This window comes from Plectropomus leopardus, chromosome 14 (genome assembly GCF_008729295.1).
Source record: "Plectropomus leopardus isolate mb chromosome 14, YSFRI_Pleo_2.0, whole genome shotgun sequence".
Classification (NCBI taxonomy): Eukaryota; Metazoa; Chordata; class Actinopteri; order Perciformes; family Serranidae; genus Plectropomus; species Plectropomus leopardus.
In genome coordinates this window covers 1,617,990-1,638,826 of record NC_056476.1, presented here as the reverse complement: position 1 = coordinate 1,638,826, position 20,837 = coordinate 1,617,990, and the positions used below count along the sequence as shown (strand labels likewise).

The 20,837-nt window shown below is 38.5% G+C and overlaps 2 protein-coding genes and 1 long non-coding RNA gene across 3 annotated transcripts; all 3 read right to left on the bottom strand.

The window, feature by feature from the left end:
- Positions 1-353: 353 nt before the first annotated feature.
- On the bottom strand, positions 354-7,660 carry pank2 (pantothenate kinase 2). Its single transcript, XM_042500292.1, is given in 8 exon segments — positions 354-1,172; positions 1,266-1,391; positions 2,105-2,228; positions 2,702-2,878; positions 4,665-4,918; positions 5,576-5,928; positions 7,273-7,450; positions 7,452-7,660. Coding segments are annotated over 8 exon segments (1,299 nt in total). The 5' UTR covers positions 7,488-7,660; the 3' UTR covers positions 354-1,121.
- Positions 7,661-9,279: 1,619 nt separating this feature from the next.
- Positions 9,280-16,218, bottom strand: LOC121953286 (mitochondrial antiviral-signaling protein-like). Its single transcript, XM_042500287.1, is given in 7 exon segments — positions 9,280-10,700; positions 10,702-11,136; positions 11,876-12,597; positions 13,275-13,476; positions 14,263-14,310; positions 14,313-14,387; positions 16,072-16,218. Coding segments are annotated over 7 exon segments (1,878 nt in total). The 5' UTR covers positions 16,156-16,218; the 3' UTR covers positions 9,280-10,388.
- Positions 16,219-17,415: 1,197 nt separating this feature from the next.
- LOC121953300 lies at positions 17,416-19,280 on the bottom strand. Its single transcript, XR_006106500.1, has 2 exons — positions 19,204-19,280; positions 17,416-18,269 (listed from the first exon to the last, which is right to left on the bottom strand). It is a non-coding gene; the product is annotated as an uncharacterized LOC121953300 (long non-coding RNA).
- Between the last annotated feature and the right edge of the window lie 1,557 nt (positions 19,281-20,837).

Below are 20,837 nucleotides of genomic sequence, written 5' to 3'. Positions count from 1 at the left end.
TTTAAATTCAGAACCAATTTTACAAAAACCAAAACTGAAGGAAAAAAAAAACAAAATCGTTATCAATAACTTGGGTTTAGGGAGAACTTTGCCTGAATACTTATTGTAACATACATCATGAGTTTTTGTGACCTTAATGCTTAAAGCATTTGTTTTTAAGTTACCGATTATTTCAACATTTTACAATTCAACATCAAAAAAAAAAAAAAAAAAATCATGAAATCCTACTTCCCATGTCTTAGCATTTTTAAGACTTTCGAGAGATTAATTTAAGACATTTCAATACCAATTAAGGCCTTATTTTGAGATGTATGAATTAGTGTTAAAAGCATTAGTTAATTCAGACAGAAAATCATAACCACAAAAATGTCAACAACAAAAAAAACCAGGTTCCAGCTTTTCAAATATGAAGATTTCCTACATTTCTTTTTCTTTTGTGATAGTAAAAATGTATATATTTGGGTTTAGACTTGCTTTTGGGACAAAAACAGAGGTAATCTTTGGTTCTAGAAACTTTAGTTGGGCATTTTTATCCATTTTCTGACGTTTATAGACATTACAACAAATTAAAACACATTAAGGACATAAAAAATGAATTATGCTTTAGTAGTAACATCTTTCCTGTGTCTTTCTTAAAAATCCACAACCAATAAATTCAACCATCCAACTGGTACCAATGTAGAGTAAAGTAAAACCTAAAAAGGAATATTTGGCCCAGGACCTGATACCCACTGAGGGTAAATGAAGTTCACAAAACTAGACTATGTGTTAACGAGTACTTTTTAACCCGAGTATTTCAGGCATCCGTGGTGAATTTCCTTGAGATGTTTCAGACCAAACTTGGCTTTTTTTCTCCAAACAATGACTTTGCTGCATACAGCTTTGGTCCGTGCAGGAAACAGACTTCTATCCACCGACCACGACAAGAGATGTGAATCGAAATTTAAAAGACACTTTCACCAATTTTCAAACCAAAGACCTCCAAATGTTTGACAGATTGCCTGCCGCAACCAAAATTTACCAGTAAGTGGCCCACAGTGGAATTACCTCTGGACAGTCTAAAGTGCTAATGGTCTCTGCAGCAGATTGACAGGTGCTTCTTTGGATGTAGTTCGGACGGATTAGGACGGATGCAGAAGCTCTAACAGGGCTCCAACCGCTCCAAAGTAACCCTAAAATAAAGAAGAAGTCAGAAATCATTCAGCCCATCCAATGCACAACATTTTCAGTCTTCAAGGTCGATAAGGATTATAGGTATTATTTACCTCGTGCTGTAAGAAAAGTGCCTTCAGCTGTCCTTTGGACCAGTAGTCCATGGCGTAGGCCAGCAGCTTCATGGAGAGCGTGTTCACTCTCAGGAAGTTCCCCACAAACACCACTCGCTCTATGTTCTTTGTGGTGAAAGAGAATTAAAGTTTATTATCTGAAAACAGCAAAAACACAACTTAAAAATACTATCAACAAATCAAACTGTGAAATATGTTGAAGCCCTTATTCAGCAGCTAATTTCAGCTAAGCAATCTGATTGGTTGAAGACTCTCTCCAACACTGCTGACAATTCTTCTTATTGTTTTTTTTTTTTTTTTACAATTTATTGAGTCTAATCAATAAGATTCAAATATTATCAAAAATGCCCCCTCAAGCTGTTTCCTGCACTGTATATCTTTAAAGTTGTTGGTCATCAATTATTGGTTTTTAACTTAAATCTACACATTATATGACTTCTGATTAAGACTTCTGTGCATTTGAAACATGTTACTTTCAATGCTAAATATAAAAAACAGATCTCATTCATAATTTCTGTTTTTTGTCTATTATTGGTTTTTGAGTTTTACGTCCTCTGCTGAAGGCAGAAAGACACGTGGATAACGCAGCGAACCTCCTCTACGCCTTCATAGCCCTGTACAATGCTGCTTGATCAAGACGCCACAAGGCAGCACCGTAAAGAGGCTGAAGGCAAAGAGAAAACGACCAGCAGGGAAAAAAAACAGGAGGAGAACTGATATTTTTCTATTAGTAGGTGAAGTCATCCACCTTCGAGTGTTTTTGCCATTGAATAATAAAAATACAATAAAGTAACTCAGCTACAGCGACTGTGACTGACCTCATTGAGAGCACACATCCTGGTGATGGAGCCAATGTTATTGGTGATGGTGACCAGTGTTGCTCTGGCCAGGTCCTCTTTGGACACCGACTCCCTCTTCTCTTTGGACATCATGTTGCCAAAACTGTCAAATCAAAAACAAGAGCCGGGCTAAATGAACAAAAAGTTCAGGAATGCTAAAACTCAACAATAAACTGCATCAAACAAACATATTTATGAACTGCACATACTGAAAGTGGCTCATGTTCACATCAAGTTCGATTCAAGGCTCCTTGTTTTCAGCCTAAGATCGAAAATTAAAGTAAGCACTGTCCTGGTTACTCGTTTCATTAAAGCTGGCATTGTGTTAATGCTGAAATCAAACAAAAACAGGCATGTGAAGTATAGTAAAAAATAAAACCTTTAAGAAGAAAACAGGTAGGATTAAATAAGTTTGTATATCTTCTTACTCCCTTTCGCTGAGTCAAGTAATGCAATCTGAATTCATTATGCCCCCCCCCCCTTCTTTTTTGTTAATGTTTTTTAGTACTGTATTTGTTGTATTTTACATGTTTGAAATAAAGACATCAATCAATCAAAAGCTGCTGTAAAGCGTACCTTGAGGCCACAGCCCAGCCTGGCAGCCCGAACCTCTCATAGTCTCCTCCATAGATGTCCCGGACCAGCTTGTCCACTCGAGTGCTCTCCCCTTGTGAAGCCATTTCTAGAGCTTCCTCGAACGTAGAGCAGCCGGTCAGCAGGCAACACAGTCCCAAAAAGGTCCCACCACCGAGGCTGTAAACACACAGGTTAACAGAGGGATCATACATTAAAACATTAATATTCTAGAAACGCATTGGTCTAGACTTAGTAGGAATTGTACGACTGAGCCAATTTTTTTGAGACTTTCAGATTCAATTTTTCATATTGTGAGAAAAAAACTCATATTATTACAAGAAAAAAAGTTGTAATTTTATGAGAATTAACTCGTATTATTACAAGAATGAAGCCGTAATTTTACGAGAAAAAAGAAGTCTTGATTTTATAGGAATGAAGTTGTATTAGGTCTTATTTTGATGAGAAAGGGGATATTATATTATAGAAATAAAAATATTGCCTGCAAACAATAAAACAGGTGAGAGCACAGTTGCTAAGAAGGCTGCCAAAGCTCTCGCCTGTTTTATAGTTTACTGGCAATTTGTTTTTTACGGAATATAATATCACCTTTCTAATAAAAATACAACTTTATTCTCATTATGTTACAACTTCATTCTTGTAATATTACGAGTTTTGTTGGAAAATTACTACTTTTTTGCTCATAATAATACGACTTTTTTCTCGAAATTACAACTTTATTCTCATAATATTATGACTTTATTCTCAAATCAAAACTTTTTTTTTCTTTAACATGGCCCTTATTCTCCATCTTAGAATCTTAATGTCTCAAGTGGAGTCTAAACTTATGGGTAAAGACCGTCTCTGCAAAAAGTAACAGCGACAACTTAAAAAAAAAAAAAAAAGTTTTGTACGTTACAGACTCCCGAGTCCATGGACTCCTCTAGTGTCTCTTTCTCAGCACAAAGGGCCATTATGTTACAGTGAAAAGTGAGCATTCATGAGTCTCTTTCAATAACAGCAGACAGAGAAACCACATGTGAAAACAAACCATTGGAGAGTGGGAGGACGGCAGGGTGTCTACAGGTATACACATGTTAAATTTAGGCCTTTTAAAGACAGTTTTATTCCACTTTAAATAAAAATTAAGAGCCAACTTGTGATGGAAATACATCTCAAAAGTGCAGATGTCTCTTTTGTGATAAACACATTGACGGCAGCTCAAAATGAACTGTGAGGTAAAATGACACTGATGAAATTCTCTGTGTTGACTGCTCTGCACAGAAAGCACAGATGCACTTACTGCATGATTGAAATGCACAGAGCGGGCATAAATAAGGGCACTGCACGCACACAGGTGTTGTGACGTGACTAAAAAAACCCCTATCTATCAGATCTGAATTTAAGATATTTTAAGACTTTTTAAGTTCCTACTGTCAGTTCAACTAACATATTTAAAACATAAACCCTTTGAAACCTGGAGCGACATCACTTTTACTGAGCTGCTTTCACTCATTGAGCTGGACTATTACCGCAGCGCTGTTAAACGTGATGATTTAATCTCTGTAAGCTGCAAACAAACCAAAAGCTCTCCAGTTCAGATATTAAAAGTATTTGAAAATCGCAGCAGTGCTCCATGGTCACAAAATGTGCCTTAATGTCAGAGTATGGAGCTCTACAAAAGCCCTGCTCTGTGTGTGTGTGTGTCTGTGGGGGGCAGAGAGACCTAGAGGAGGGAGAGAGCGAGAGAACAGAAACGCCAACCGCTTATAGAAACAATGTGACAATTTGTACTCAGTGTTCGCAATATAAATACAAAAATACAAATCCTAAACTTTCATTGATTTTTAGAAATTCTACTACTTTTCTAGGTTTTCAATGACTGTGTGAACCCTGAGTATTAAGTTACTAATAATCGGAGTCCACCTGCAACCATGGCTGGTACACAGTAAATCTCCATAATCACCTGGTCCCTGTAACTCGTTTGTAGTTGGTCTCAGAGTAGACGGCCAGGATGCTGACCCCAGACCCTATGTTGACCAGCAGCAGCGGGTAGGGGTTCTCCAGTGTGTAGGGCCTCTGGATGCAGCGATCTGGGTCGGTGGGGTTTTCAAAGTAGTAGCACTCCGAGGGTCCGCCGGTCACCACTGAGTCGATGTACAACACCCCCCGTATCAAACAGTCAAGCTCATCCAGCTTGTGAAGCTGCAGGTCCGCCATCTTTGTGGTGAGAGGAAAGAGAACATGGACAACGTCACTGAGGGGACGTGGTCACGGGTCAGCAGAACACACAGGCGGGAAACTGGGGGAGGAGGGAGAGCACGGGGTAAGAAAACAGGAACCTTCATCACAATACTACTGAAATATGTCTCACCAGAAACACAAAATCACATCTGTTTTGTTTAAATTCACAGCTGAGACAGATTTATTTTCTTGCCCTCAGTAGCACAGACTTGTTTAATTGTACATCCATCAGTTTGTTAAACAAATAGCACCTCAAGGGACATTTAGAGCAACAATCATGATTTATCTCACTGTAGTCGCTGTTTAAAGGGATTGCTCAGATTTTTGAAGTGGGCTTTTATGAGGTACACATCCATAGTCACATAGTCATTACATACAGTAGTAATATTATAAATAACATTATGTATTGTAATATTATAAATATCTTGAGAACATGCGTGCCCTTTTCGTCCTTGTACCCACTGGCAGCATGCCACATCTTTAAAAGTGGGTTTCAGGTGCTCTCCATCACTGACTAGTCACATTATGCTCTAAAAATATTTTATGACTTCACATTTCTCTCCTCTTTCCTTCCTGTCAGTCTTCCCTGTGCAGCCTGAAAAAGCAAACAGAGGAGCGCAGCTGCAAACCCACCGTGCGGAAATCGGACTCAAACTTGTACGCGCCCCCTCCCGTGGCGCAGAGGGTGGTGTGGAGGCTCGAGAAGTGCTTGTTGCGGCCCATCTGCAGGAAGGCCGGCAGGTCGTGCGTGGGGAAGCGGATGAAGTGCAGGTTGCCCGTCCTGCCGCACAGCGTCAGGTCCTGCAGCTCCAGGTGCACGTCTCTGATACCCGTTTTACCGTAGGCGGTGTTGGAGGTGAGGTAGCGCCGGATGCTCTTCAGGTTCTCCACCTCCTCCTGCTCCTCCTCGGCTGTGATGTCTTTGGGCTCAAAGTACACCAGCTTCACCAGGGTGCCTCCGATGTCCATCCCAAACCAGGGAAATGCTGCATTATGTGAGATTGAAAAAGTTAAAGGGGTAGGTTAAAATCATTAAATGAATGGATTAGTTCATACTTCTTCCTATTCCTTTTTGCACATGTAAATTGAGGCAATTGTGGATGCCATTGATTGTCCTTTTTTCTTTTTGTTTTTCATATGATTTTGGGGTGGTCTTCCCTCACAAATAGAGGGGAAAGACATTGTGATGCAGTCCTTTGGACCCCCCAAAAAAACAGTATTTTCAAAAGCTTTTTCCTCTCAAATTTCTTTTCTTTACTCAGAAATTAGTTTTTTTAAAAATTTTTTACTTTTTAAACCCAAGAAAATTTCCCCCCCCCCCCCCCCCCCAGAAACAAAGGACTTTTTTGTCCCAAATTTTCAACTTTATAAACCCAGAGATTATCTGACTTTTTGCAACATTAATCTCAGAAATTCATTTTTTTTCTCCCTTACAATATTGCCCTTTATTTATTTATTTTTTAAAATCTTCAGTGGCCCTGATACACTGTCATAGTCTGCATATATTTGTACAGTACTCTTGTTTGATTTAGTTTTAATTTTCAACATTTTAATTTTTTTCTCCTTACGCAGTTTTTCACTAATAGCAGATTTGTTTGCAATTTAACATTTTCATCCCTTTAACTATTTTATTTCTATTTATAACGTCTGATTTTTTTTCAAAATGTAATTTAACCTATTATTGCGATTGCTATCATGTTATTTTTCCTTTTAGCCCACTAATGTGAATTCAGAGCATTGCTTTAAAATAGCTTCAGTCAGTTTGAATAAATAATGTTTTGATGATAATGAACTCATGTTTTCGTTATATTTTACATATTCGAAACAGAGACATGAGTCAATAAATCAGATTTTTTTAAATCCCTCCCCGTCACTATAAGTTGATTTATCTTACATTTGATCGTAGTATCTTGTTTTATCTTAAATATTTCGATGCTCAGTGACGGTGAGGATGGATGCGGCTGGTGTCTCGGCGTTGGCCGACATAACGGTTATCAGCTTCATCCTCAGCAGCAGAAGTACAGTGTGTACCGCGAACGCCATCTTGTTGCAAAACAGATCCTGGCTATTTACTGACACTACAGCTCACCCATATTACATTGTTAAACCAATACCGACATAATTTTGTCTACCTTCTCGCCATAACAGCATATTATACAGCCGCTTAAGATATATATTTGAATAATGTTTCAGATTTAATATCAGTTGCGGGTTTTATTTCCTAATCTGTATCTTCGGTCTTTTGTGGGGAACGCCTTTGATTTGTGTACACATACAACAACGATGCCAGTAAATACACTAAGCCCGTGCTAGTAACAGTTAACACCTACGCGGCCTTGTTTTCTTCACCGAGTCGCTCCGATGTCTGGACGTCGAGTTGGAGGTCCGCCGGTCGGAGGTGGCTCTTCCTGCGGGCGCGGCCGTCTCATTGTTGGGCTCGTTTCTGAAATAACCGGGCATCTCCTTGTCGGAGCGCGGCTGCTTCGTGGGCGTTTCGTCTTCGTCGATAACTCTCGTCGTCGCGTTGGTGGCCATTGAACGCCATTGAAAACGACTAATTCGCTACATATATACTGCAGTTTGTGGCGAATAAAATCATTAAATGTTAACGATTTTTGTGGACAATGAAGTCCGGAGCTCTGTGAGCTAGCTAATTAGCTAGCTAAGTAGCTGTGTCGTTGTAACGGCCGGGGAGCAGGTCCTATTTATGCTCTCTGTCGGGACCGCGGGGGGCGGGGCCAGAAGCTGACTGAAGGACGCCAAAACCAATCAGAGCGCGAATCCGCCAGTTAGAAAACAGTTCATAAAAGGAGGCTGATGTCATTTTTTGGGATTTTTTTTTCACCAAAAAACGGCATGTATTATTTAATTAACTACTAAATGCTTCCTTTCTTAAAAACGTAACTCATTAAAACAACAAATGAATAGAAATGAAATATATATGCACACACATACGCACATATATGTATATATACATACATAAACATACAAATATATATCATTGTGACCAAATATGCCCTACAAAGTAGAATTGTAGGGCAAAAAAATGCATCATATATGCTCTAACTTCGCACATACATATACATACATACACACATATATTTAAATATAAACTGTATGTATATATTCACACACACACACACACACACACACACACATACATAAACCTGTATTCTTTTCTGCAAAATTAAATAAATAAATAACAATAATAATAATAATTTTGTTTTTAAACTTTGTTTGAAAAATGACTAATAAATCTACCTTCTATAAACAGTAAATCAAGCACTATTTTATAATCCCAAACACCTAAAAACTGAAAACTAATCCATTAATTCTATAATAATAATAATAATAATAATTTTATTATATCACACCTTTAAAATAGTTGTTTACAAAGTGCTTTGACAGATAAAGCAAAGGCGTGAACTTGTGTATTAATAAAAATAAAAAAGTTTTAGAAAATATAAGAATAAATGCAATAAAAGATGATAAATATAGGAAGTAATATAACAAGACGACGTCACATCAGTAGGAATAAAACAAAGATAAGATGATGAAAACAGATGAATAAGAGGTAGACGAAAAAGTGAATAAATCAAAATGTGAAAAGATGGTATGAAAAATATTTCTTTTCTTTTTTTAAAGAAAATTCAGGTTTATTGATGTAATTATCAAATTCACAGAGAGGGACAGTGCAAACAAAGTAAGGAAAATGACAATACATCTTTGCAGCTCAAATATCCGCCTAAAGTGTGCAAAGCTGGGATGGGTTTTTTTTTTTTACATTTCTAACACTGAATTGACAATGCTGTTAAAATAATCTCATTTTAAGTATGTGACACAGTCAAACATGTTGAGAGAAATCTGTGGAAAAATAAAATGTCTCAAAAATTTACACCAGATGATGGGCAGAGAGCAAACATCAATGGTTTAAACTGGTGGTTACCAAATTTTGAGCTCCAAGGACCTATCAAGTGTGTCAAATTTTTATTGCACATGTTTAAATACTTTCTGATTGTTTCCTTCATTAATAAAAGGCAAAGTGCTTCCTCACAAACCACAGATTTGCAGCAAGTGCATAATTAACCTCAGATTTGAACGCAGCTCCATTAAGTTCCCAAACCAGATTATGAAGGGCAGATTTGGTTTTTGCTCACTGTGGTCAACATCATTCAACAATAAAATTATAAAACATAGTGCAACTTAACAACAAGGCACAGTGGTAAAGCACAATGTCATAGTTTCACTAGACGATTATCATGGCCAACAGTTTACGATTACGATTTTATCGCAATATCTCTGAAAAATTTGACAAAAAAAAAAAAAAAAAAGGATGTCATAATACTTTCAGTAAAATAAATCCTTAAGTGCATTTTGTCTCGTTTTTTGGTTAGTGAATTACACTCAAAATTAAGGCTGTGCCCAACTCAAAATTATGTCAGGTGAATCAGATTTGGCTGTTCAATATGAACATTCGACTATTCGTTCCCTTTTTCTTCCCAATAATAACTTTGAGAGTCTGAGCCGAGTTTAGCAGGACTCTCAGGGTGACAGAGTAAGTGTAAGTTCATTTACCTTAACTTTACAAAAGTATACAAAAAGAGAAATTACACTTAACGGAGAGCGAGAAGGCAACCGCATGGCTTTGGGGCAGCGAGACAAAGTGTGATTGTTGTGGCCTGAAATGCCTTTTTTTCACGGCAGCTTTTTTCATGCATAACATGATATTATGCATTTTCAGAGCCAATAAAATACAGCAAATATTTCAGTAAAATCCCAGCTGGTCCAAAGGTTTCTTTGTCATGCTGATCTGAGCCGGCAAAAGGATTTAGACACAGCAAAGTCAATGTCGACGAGGCCGTGTGTGCTCGTAATGAGATGAGTCAAAGTTTTTCTAAGGTTACAGTGATTGTAAAGAGATCACTGAGACTTTGATTTGCATCTAAGTTACAATTCATGGGATGGATATCATGATATGATACCTTTCCAGCGTCTATACTGGCCTAAAATAAAGCAAATATTAAAAACATAGCTGGTTATTTGTCACATAGGTTTCAAGCCAGTCAAGAAGATTCAGAAACATCGGGGTTGACGAGGATGAGATTCACGTGTGCTCACAATAAGATGAGTTGAAGCTGCTGTAAAGTTGCGGCGATTGGAAGAAATTGCAGGGATAGCGTGATTTTTCTGCAATTGCAACATTGCAAAATCCTAGCGGGATTGATAATTAATTGACATGATATCAATATTTCTTTTTTAAAATCACGGTTATCTTCAATACTGGTATATCCAGACACCCATACTTGTGATTAATGACATGATCAAAGGTCTAGCAAGTCAGCTGTTATTACTGAAGGTAATAACTTAACAGCTGCCTCACGCCATCCCAGTCCAATGAATACAGTTAGGCACCGAAACCTTAAAATCAATCTTCCTTTAAAAGGTATTAAATCCCCTTATTTCTAAACCTCCACGCCATCAGCAGTGCACAGGCGCCCACTCCTGCAGCCATCAGAATGTACTTTGTATTAGCCGGCAGGGTGCGAGAGGCCATCTTCTCCTGTGAATCCTTCGGCTCAGCGGGCGCAGGCTCAGAGGGGAGGTGGTTCTCGCTGGAGGCGGCGTTCACACTCACAACACAATCAGCAGCGTTGTTGGATAGCGGCGGTGCAGAAGTGATCTGTTTGGCTGCTTCGCCGGTGACGATTTGAACTTGTGGTGTTGCGATTTGGCCGTCTAGATTCATGATAGACGGACGGCTCCCCGGATACATGCACAGAGTTCTCCTGCACTGTCTGCATTCCCAAACTCTGAGCTGGAGACTCGTAGTAGTTTTCCTCCGGTTCGTTGTGGTTAAAAGCGATGCCCTGCTCCTGGCATGGCAGTGCAGACGCTGTTCTCACGGTGGTGGAGGTGACGGCAGAGCACGCAGGAAGGTGGGCAGAGGTGTCATCGTCCGCTGCAGCGTCACTCATTTCCAGACGCTCGCTGTTACCCGAGTAGAACTGCTCCGGCGAGTTGGGTGCAGGGATGGTCGGGCTGCTGTAATTCTGCGGGTGCATGCTGACGAGTCGGCCAGGTTTGCTCAGATACACCGAGAAATCCTCGGAGACAGAGACGTCGTTCTCAGCAGCGGCAGCAGGCTGCGGGGAGGCCGGAGCTTTAGTTTGTGTCCGCCGGCTTTTTCCAACGACCTGCAGGAGAAATTGATATCACATGTCAAATCGAGTTTTAACCCTCAATGGTGTTCCTCCAGGTAACATACCCGTTTTGGGCCGTTTACACCCACAAAATATGTCCTCAGTTATCTTGCAATACTGAAATGACTTTCTGGAGTCCGTGCTGAGTCTCTTTTTTGGGGCCTTTCTCACATGGTTTAGCTCTGTCAGCTCTCTACATACAAATGTTCCTAAAAAATGGATACGCAATAATTGATGTGATGTATAATTTTGAACTTTACTTGATAAATAATGATAAAAAATTGTTAAAATGCAAATGTTGCCTCGATGCCACACAGGAAAGAAACACACCAGGGAACTGTAAACAATCATTTAAATGTAAAACAAATTATTGGAAAAAGAAAATTTGTCAAAATGTCAAGAAAATTATACATTTCAAATTATGTTAGAGAAAACACACATTATATTTTTTTTCAAAATTCAGCACATTTTAAGTAATTTTCCTGTGTTTATTTACTTTTTCCTATTTTGCTTATTTTCAAGTAATTTTCTTGCAGTTTTTCCTCTAATTTCTTACTAATTTTGGGCCATGTCCATTTCTTGGCCAAAACTTTTTTGAAGAAATAACATATTTAATTCATTCATTTAAATTTGCCTGATGAAGGTTTTGGGACTGAAACAAATTTATTATTATTATTAAGATCAACAGGATGCAGGATGTTTAGTGTTAAAATGATGATATTTTGGGACTCACCTGTGCAGCAGGAGGTTCAGACGTCTCCTCAGGCTGCAGGACAGCAGCAGGTTTGACGTCCACAGGAGGGCTGGTGTCCTGGACTGGAGGCCTCTTTGGGGTCAGGGTGAGGAAAGAGGATCCATCGGTCACATCTGAGTTGATGTGAGCAGGAGAGGGACTCTGTGGTGGTCTGACCTCTGTGGAGGTCGTTGTTGTGTGGGGACGATCTGGGGACGGAGCGTCTGTCTCACGCGGCCCGGCAGGACACGATGGTGGAGGAGCGATCGATACCTGGTTTGCTGCGCTCGTCTGATCAGGGATCACAGCATCGTCTCCACAGACGTCCTGGACGTCTGATTCAGAGTTTTCCTCCGGCTCCTGGTGAGAGTTCACCTCCCTCTGAGGAGGTGGGGTCGTAGAGGCAGGAGAAGGAGGAGGTGTTGATGGAGGAGGTGTCACTTCAACCTGAGCGGGCCGCGGAGGCTCGGGGACGGGCTCAGGAGGGGAGGTGGCCTTGGGAAGTCGAGCTGCTGAGCTCTGGGGGTCTTGCGGACTCACAGGGGTTTCCAGAGGGGGCGAGGCCGGAGCAGCTGGCTCTGACGGAGCCGACGCTCCGGCTGGAGGAGCAGCAGCAGCCGGACCGCTGGCTCCGCTCGCTGGGACGGACACATGACCGGCAGATGGTGCTGGATGGACGTGAGCCCTGACGACAGTGGTTGGAGGGGAGCTGGGGCTGGAATCTGGGGCAAAGCAAATTACACTGTCATTTAAATAAGGGTTCGTACAAACAGGTGCGAGTCAAATTTAAGGACTTTCAAGTACTTGTTCAAGCACTCACTTTTATTTTCAAGGATGAAATTGTTTTCTACATAAACATCTGTTGCAAAGAAATTGCGCAGCTTCATAAATGGAGCAAAGATGCAACCAGAGTTTAATTTCTGTTTAATTACTGCTCAAAACAACAGCAGTTTGAGTGTTTTGCAGGCTCGTGAAACGTCCTGGTGCTGAATATTAACTGGTGCTTATCAAAGATTGATGCTCATACAGCAAATAACTACAGCCACTACCACTCTTTGCTTCCTAGTTTAAACCCTTTCTCTAATACATTTCATAAAATAATTTATCACTCTCTTCTCCTCACATTTATATTCATGTATTTTTCAAAAGACAAAGTTAAAAAATGTGATTTTAAGGTATTCCTGTACTTAGATTTCTGAGTGGAAAATTCAAGTACTTCAAGCACCTCAAGCCCCTTCTATGAACCCTCAGCAGAATAATCTCCGATGCATTTTGTGTAAAAATAACACAGTGCCATCTAAATCTCTGTTTTGGATGCCACCAACTTTCACATCACACAGCATATTTTTCCAGTCTAAATGGAAAACTACATTAAATTTTACACAACAATACACAGTACCAGGTACTTGGCTTGCTGACTTTGGGACGCCTCTCAGAGCGTCGTACTCCGCTCTGATCTCGGCTGCCAGAGTCGGCTGCTCACACGCGTCGAGTGCTTCGATGAACTGCTCCGGCCAGTTTTCTCTCCTCTTCAGACAGTCCAGGAGAGCCACCACGCTGTCACTGTTCCCACGAGTCTCTCTTTTTGCCTCGATGTTTTCCTAAAGTTTGATTTTGGAGGGGAAAAAAAAAACACATTAATTTATCAAAGGTACAGTTTCTTATTGTTAACTGTGCAAAAATGTTCTATTTGTTGTGAAAATGCATCGTTAAGTTTGGAGAAAAACATTAACTATAAATGCTAGACTACAGTTTTTATAAAAAAGTCAAGTACGACATCAAAGCAACCGCGTGCGATGAATATCCAAACAACTTCAGATCCATATTAGCACTGGGTGTCAAAGTAAACACTTTCTGATCATGACTAATACCAAATGTTAGTTCAGACGAAGTCTTGTTAACGTGTTACTGTTTGATAATATATTTAAATTCTCAAAAGGTCACATTTGTTTGTGTGTGTGTGTGTGTGTGTGTGTGTGTGTGTGTTCTCATCATTCTCTTATCCTCCCATTTCAAGTATTTTTCTCAAAGACCAAGTTAAAAAATGTCTGATTTTCAAGGTATTCCTGTACTTAAATTTTTGAGTGCCAAATTTGAGTGTTCAGATTATATAGTTCCTGACACACACACACACACACACACACACACACACACACACACATATATATAATTTTTAAGAAGTTCAGTTGCAGGTGTTTGTGTTAAGACATTTAACATTTGAGAGTTTGCAAATGTTTAAGCAGAGCTTTGGTACATTTTTGGTACTGAATTCGCACTAGTGTGGAAAAATTTGGATACTAAGACATAACAGAGACTTCCATGCATCTGTATGCAGTTTGCTGTATCCTCAGCCCGAATCCTCGCCCCCGATATCTGATGAAACTTACCCTGTCGTGAGGAGTCAAGCAAGGTAGATGGTACATGATTTCTCGCGCGCGTCCAGCTTTTTCACAAAGGTCGGCATGTTGCGCCGCATGTATCCATTGTACAGCTTGTCGCTGGCAAACGGCATCTGTAAAATCAATCAATCAATTCTAATTGTCACATGAAATCATGTTAGTGATGATGATAATATTTTAGTGAACACCTCATTTGGGGAAGCACCTCGGCCACATTCCTTATTTCTACCATTTTACTGCATGTGAGATGTGAAAGTATCCAAAAACTGCATTAAGGAAACTGCAGTGATCACAGAGACAGTTAGAGGATTTTTTTTTCAATGGAAACCGAAAGTGAAAATACGATCAGACATCCTGCAGTTGTGGGGGAAAAGGAAACCATTTCTTCTTTGTTGCAATTTACAATCATCATTTCAAGAAAAAATATCTTAAAAACATCTCACAGCTACTACTTCAGTTTTAGTCTGTAAAAGTTTGACAAGTTGGCGAGAAAGAGAAGTGAAAACAGATTAATTATATGAATGTGGCACAGTAGCATGAGGAAATCATCAAGGACGTTTTAAACATCTGACTAAGCAGGTCGGGGAAAATTTAAAAGAGGATGCACACAAACAATAACGATAATAGAGACTTACAGCTGCCTGTAAATCATTTAAATATATCATGAAAAGTACTTTTCAAACCTTGCCCTGGAACTAGACGATCATTTCACTGCTGTGTGTTCATATGTTCATGTTTTTATCTTATGTTTATATTCTCTACAATTATTCTTTACTATATTATTATTATTCTATTACTATTTATAGGTAAAAGTACTGATTTCTAAGATTGTGAGGGCTTTGAAGGGGAAACTGAAAACAACAAAGAAACTAGAGACTAATACCTGCCTTCATTAGGAAAGCTGCATGCTAACATGCAGAACGTGAGACAAAAATCAGCCTGTAAATAACTAAAATAAATCATCCAAAAATACTTTTCAAGCCTTTTTGGGTGGTAAAACTACTGACTGACTTTTTTAGGATTGAGGGGATTAAAAAAGGGTTGCACACAGACATCAAGGACAATAGAGACTAACAACTGCTTATAAACAGGTGAAAAATGTGGTGTGAAAATACCTGTCCGTGCTTTTTTCTGACTTAAAAGACTGGTAAGACTTAAAAAAGTGTGCGCACAAACAAGTACCATAAAGACTGATATCTGCCTGAAAATAATTGAAATATATCTTAAAAAAAAACACTTTACAAGCCTATTCTGGGTAAAATAACTGAGTTAAAAAGATTGGGAAACACAAACAGGGCATTTAAAAAAGAAATCTGCTGGTAAATCATTGAAATAAATCATTAAAAAACACTTTTTAAACCTTTTTGAGGGTAACAATACTGACTTAAAAGAATGTGAGGACTTTAAAAAAGGTTGCACAGAAACACAAAGGACATTAGATACAAATACCTGCTATAAATCATTGAAATAAATCATGCAAAAATACCTTTCAAGGTTTTTCGGGGGTTACTACCAAATTGTAACATTGAGAGGCCTTTAAAAGGCTGCACACAATAAAAAAGGACTACATAAATGCTGTAAAATTAAACTATCAAACGTGAATTAGCATTGAAATTAGCATTAGCTTACTTTATATTGATAAACACGGCACATGCTAACTAATGTGCTAAAACTAGCTAGCTAAAACTAACAGTTGGCACTCTATTTTTGACAAAAACGCTCAATGAAACGCCAACTGATAAAATATCACACTTAATCAAGATTAATAGATCTTAATGTGATGTAATCTGGTCTCACCTTTCGTGTTTTGGTGCCTGAGCGGCTCGTGTCTCCCTCTGTGAAGCTTTTCCTGCTCCCTCTGACCGTCTTCTTCACACACATCTGGGCAGACCCGTTCTCTGTTTCTATTGGACGACGGCGCCGTCAATCAAAGCGCAGACCAATAGGATTGAGGACGTGCTGTAAAGAAGGCGGGGCGTGTTTGAGCTCTATAAAAGTGCTGCTTGACCCCAAAACACCAGTTTAGCTGCTCTGTAATGGGAAGACAGGAGAGTTAGAGTTTGTTGTTACTGGTTTTAGATGACAAAATTTTTTAAAAATATTTTCAATATACTAAAAGCTAAGATTTTAAAAAAATTATTATCACATATTGGGATATGACAATGATTAGCAGCAACATTGTTTTTTTTTATAAACTATTATTTTTTGTGAAGTGTCAGATACTCACACTCATAACGCTCTGCACACAAAATGTGCTTTTCAAAATCAGGCTATAAAAAAAATATTATAAATGAATATGTTTTTCAGTCCCAGTCATAAATATCAAATATTCATCCATTTAACTTTCAATGCCAGGTTTTTGGTCATGATGCCACCATAATGTAACATTTAAAGAAAGAACCATTTTAATAATTTTTTAAAAAGAAATAAATAAATTGCAATATATGTTATTGCAATATTCATAATGCAAAACATTTTAAATCAACCTAATATTGTATCATAATTTAGGTATCATGATAATATCGTAAATATTCATTAATTTTCCGAATTTTACCTCGTTAATGCCAGGTTCTGGTCATGATGACCCTATAATTTAAGATTAAAAAAGAAATAATTTTAATGTTTTGCAACATTAATAATATTGCAAAACATTCAAAAACACCCTAATATTGTATCCCAATTTAGGTATGATGATAATATCCTTTAAATTGTCATGACGCCACTGTTTTTAGATGAAAGTAAAAACAAAAAAATAATAATTTTAATATACTACATGCTAATTAGATTCCCCCCCCCCCCCTTTTTTTGGATTATCACAGCCTGGGGTATGTCAGTGATTTGCAGCAGCATCGATTGTTACAGTGCACCTGGTAGAAATAGCATTTATTTTCTTGATATACCAAATTTGTTGAAATAAGATGCTCAGGGGGAAAATAGCAAAAATGACAATTTCAATGGCAAAAGCCAGAGAATGACACCCAGAAATAATACAGTGCATTATTTTCTGCCTTGATGGCTGTGGGATCGAAAGTCTCACTTTCAGGTGTTTAGTTTAGGAGTTCAGTTCAGGCTTTTTGACGGAAAAGTACGGCGGTGGAAATACTTTTAATATATTAAAGAAACGGCACAACATGAACAGTCTCAGATATGAAGCTTTAATTTTCTCTGATCGGATCATATCCAGGATCATCTGCTGCCACAGTGCTACAATAACAGGCACTTACTGTTTGACAGTTTGTGTCCAAACATCATGAAACAGATTCTCCAACAGACAAAAATATCCTGAACTCAAGCAGCTCACACGTCAAACAAACCCAGAGCCCCAGCAGTCAGATCACACAGCACAGTTTCAAACATGGCACATTTAATGCGCCGACAGCAAAATCACTCAGCGGTCACAGCCTTTAAAATAAAAGCAGAGTTTGTAGCCCCAAAATTTAGGGATAAAGGTAACGGTGTCACCTAGTGGTGACTGAAAATCAACAGAAAAATCTGTTAAATCATTTTAAAACAAAGCAAAGCTGCAAAATAAAAATCAAACACAATCTGCAAACAGATCAGATCATCACAGATAATCCCTGACAAAACCTGCTTACTGAGGAAAGTCTGATGCACATGAATTATTACTAGACTGCAGTAGTTTAAAGTAATTTGATGCTTCCTGTGTATTTGTACAACAGTGGCGGGCCATCAAGGTGCAAACATTTCCAAACATCAACAGAATCCAATTTTTTTTTTTTTGAAGCAAAAACTTCACAAGAACCAAAACCAGCCCAAACAGAGGTGACTAAAAGCAGTTTGGCACCAACCACTGTGTAACCGTCAAAGGAAACAACGCATGCTCGGCGTTTTTCTTTTCCTACATGTTGAAATTTCCCACCCTGCCAACGAATTTGTCCTTGTCAATGTTCTTGTGCTCGGGGACGTGTCTGAAGGTGCAGTCTCCCCTCATGCAGCCCGTCGTCCTCCAGAAAAAGCACTCCTTCTTGTACGGGCTGAAACAACGAGACAAAAGGTTCAGTTCTAGCAATACGTCCGACTTCTCTTAAAGCGCCAAAAAAATAAAATGAATAAAAATCTTAACATAACGCCTGCCTCCGCAAACCAGTCGAGCTGTTTAACCCTTTGAAACCTGAGAAAAGTGGCCCAGTTTCTTTAAAGAACACAACTGTTCAAGAAATGACTCGCACACCCCAAACATAAAATAATTTTAAATATATATAATTTTAATAATTAGAAAAGTAGTTTTCTAGGCATTTCCCGCGTGGCTGCGTTCTGCTCATGGCCGTCACTGGTGCGGCAGCATACGGTCGTGTTCACACTGAAGGCGATGCGAACGTCTTGTGCAGCGAGTTTTCACATAAAGTCAATGCAAAGAAACGAATAGATGCAAATTCACGTGCTGGACGCAAAAATGAGAAATTGGCATTTTCGATAAATGCAAACTTCACATCTGAAATTTTTCCGTTTGAATAAGAATTTGGCATGACGCCGTGTTGAGACAGCCAATCAGCATTAAGACCTAGTTAAGATTCTCCTACTGAGATCCACGATTGACGGACAAAACAGTGTCTCTGTCTGTGGACACACAAAGCTTCAGTCAGCATCAGGGCTGTAACAGAGACACAACACATGAGGACCCGAGGGGCCCGGAGAAAATAAGTTACAAGGTGAGGTCTGAAAATACACCGGTGTGTGTGCGAGCTGTTTTTGTTGAGCTGCTTCTCAGAAAAACGTTTTATTGTGGAAAGTAAACGATGGAGGGCTTGTAATGTGCTGCTGCTGACAGCTGTGTTTTAAAGCTGTAAAACAATATAAGAGCGACAGTAATCTAGATTTACACTACACGAAGATTAGTCAAATCTAAACTTGAAAACAGTGAAACAGAGATTTCATGAAATTAAAAGGAGAATAACAACACGCTCTTACCTGAGGCGTGGCAAAGGCTCAGTGGCGGCCGCCCTGGGTAAACCGAGTCCAGCCAGGAATCTATTGGGATATCGCACGAGAGCGGCGCGCCCTCCACCACCATCCCCTAAAAAGGAAACATAGATTTATAATTATAATAATAATCACAACTTAATTTATACAGCACCTTTAAAAACAGCATTTACAAAGCAGAGGCTGTGAACCGCAGAGACAACGACAATAAAAGCCAAACAATGATGTCGAACGACGGCCAGACGAGAATTAAGGTAGAATTAAATAAGAGATGAGAGGCAGAAACATTTTAGGAAAATACAACAGTAAAATAGAGGCAGTAATAATAATAAATAATAATAATAATAATAATAATAATAATAATAATAATAATAATAATAATAATAATAATCAGGATCAAGACAGAATAAAAAGGTAAGTTAAAGAAAAATGTAACATGTTTGGCCCAACAGAGCTGCCCTGCAGAGTCACACAGCTCAGAGAAGAAAATTAAACAAAGATTTACAGAGAAACGTCTGATCAGACTCTGTGAAAGCCGATTTTTGAGATGGAAAAATAACATGGATGGTGGGGAAAAAAAGGGGAGGCATTATTTTACAGATACAGGGACGTGAAGGATCGATTTTTTAAAATATAGAAATTACTGCAAAATATTACAAATGCAAATGAAACTTTTAGTAGCCTAAAAAAATAAAATCAGATGCTTTTTAAGTCCACTAGATCCATTTTTACTTTTGTAAATAAACATTTTTAGAAAGCTTCAACTTTAAGTCAATGTTGGCTGTAATAAGCATTTAGCTGCTGACAGTGGACGGCCTCTAAAAACGTATCACAAAGATATATTTTTTGGCTATTTCAACAGCTGTAAGAGGCTCAAGTCCAACTCATCAGCTCTATGCCGAACCAAATAATACGTAAAAATACTGCAGAGTAAACGTACGTTGATGCACTGGATGGCTCGGTCGCAGTCCTCCTTCCTGGTGTAGTTGATGAAGGCACACTGGTGTTCCAGCAGCATCTTGATGCTGTAAACCGTCCCCGCTCTGACAGAGACAGAGAGGACGCACAACATGAGTGGACATCTTTAACACGATCCCTGCGGGGACGCTTGATTCGCAGCTCAGAGTCAATAATCAGGAAAACACTCAACACATCGACTCAGCAGCAATAAAAACTTTTTTTTTAAAAAACTCAGTAGCAAAATAAGTCATAAAAAACATGTAGTACAAGTTATATAAAAGAAATAGTGTAATATATAATGAAATGAATAGTAACATTAAAAAAACATTAAAGTATAGTAAGCTATAAAAAAGTTATACTAAGTATGTTATACAAAGTCATGAAAATATCAAAGAAAAGTCATATTCTAATAATTCATAAAAGAAATCATGAATCTGATAAAAAAGTAAAAGGCACAGGACAGTATGTCATGAAAAAGTATATTGTATCAAAAAAGACATAAAAATGTCATTAAAAAGTCATTTTGTATAAAAAAAAAAACATAAAAATGTTTAAGAACACAGGATCAATATTTCAGTATTTATATTGTGATTTTTAAAAAATAAAAAAATAATTAATGGAATCTGGCCATATTATCCGGCTTCCTAGAAGACGACAAAAAA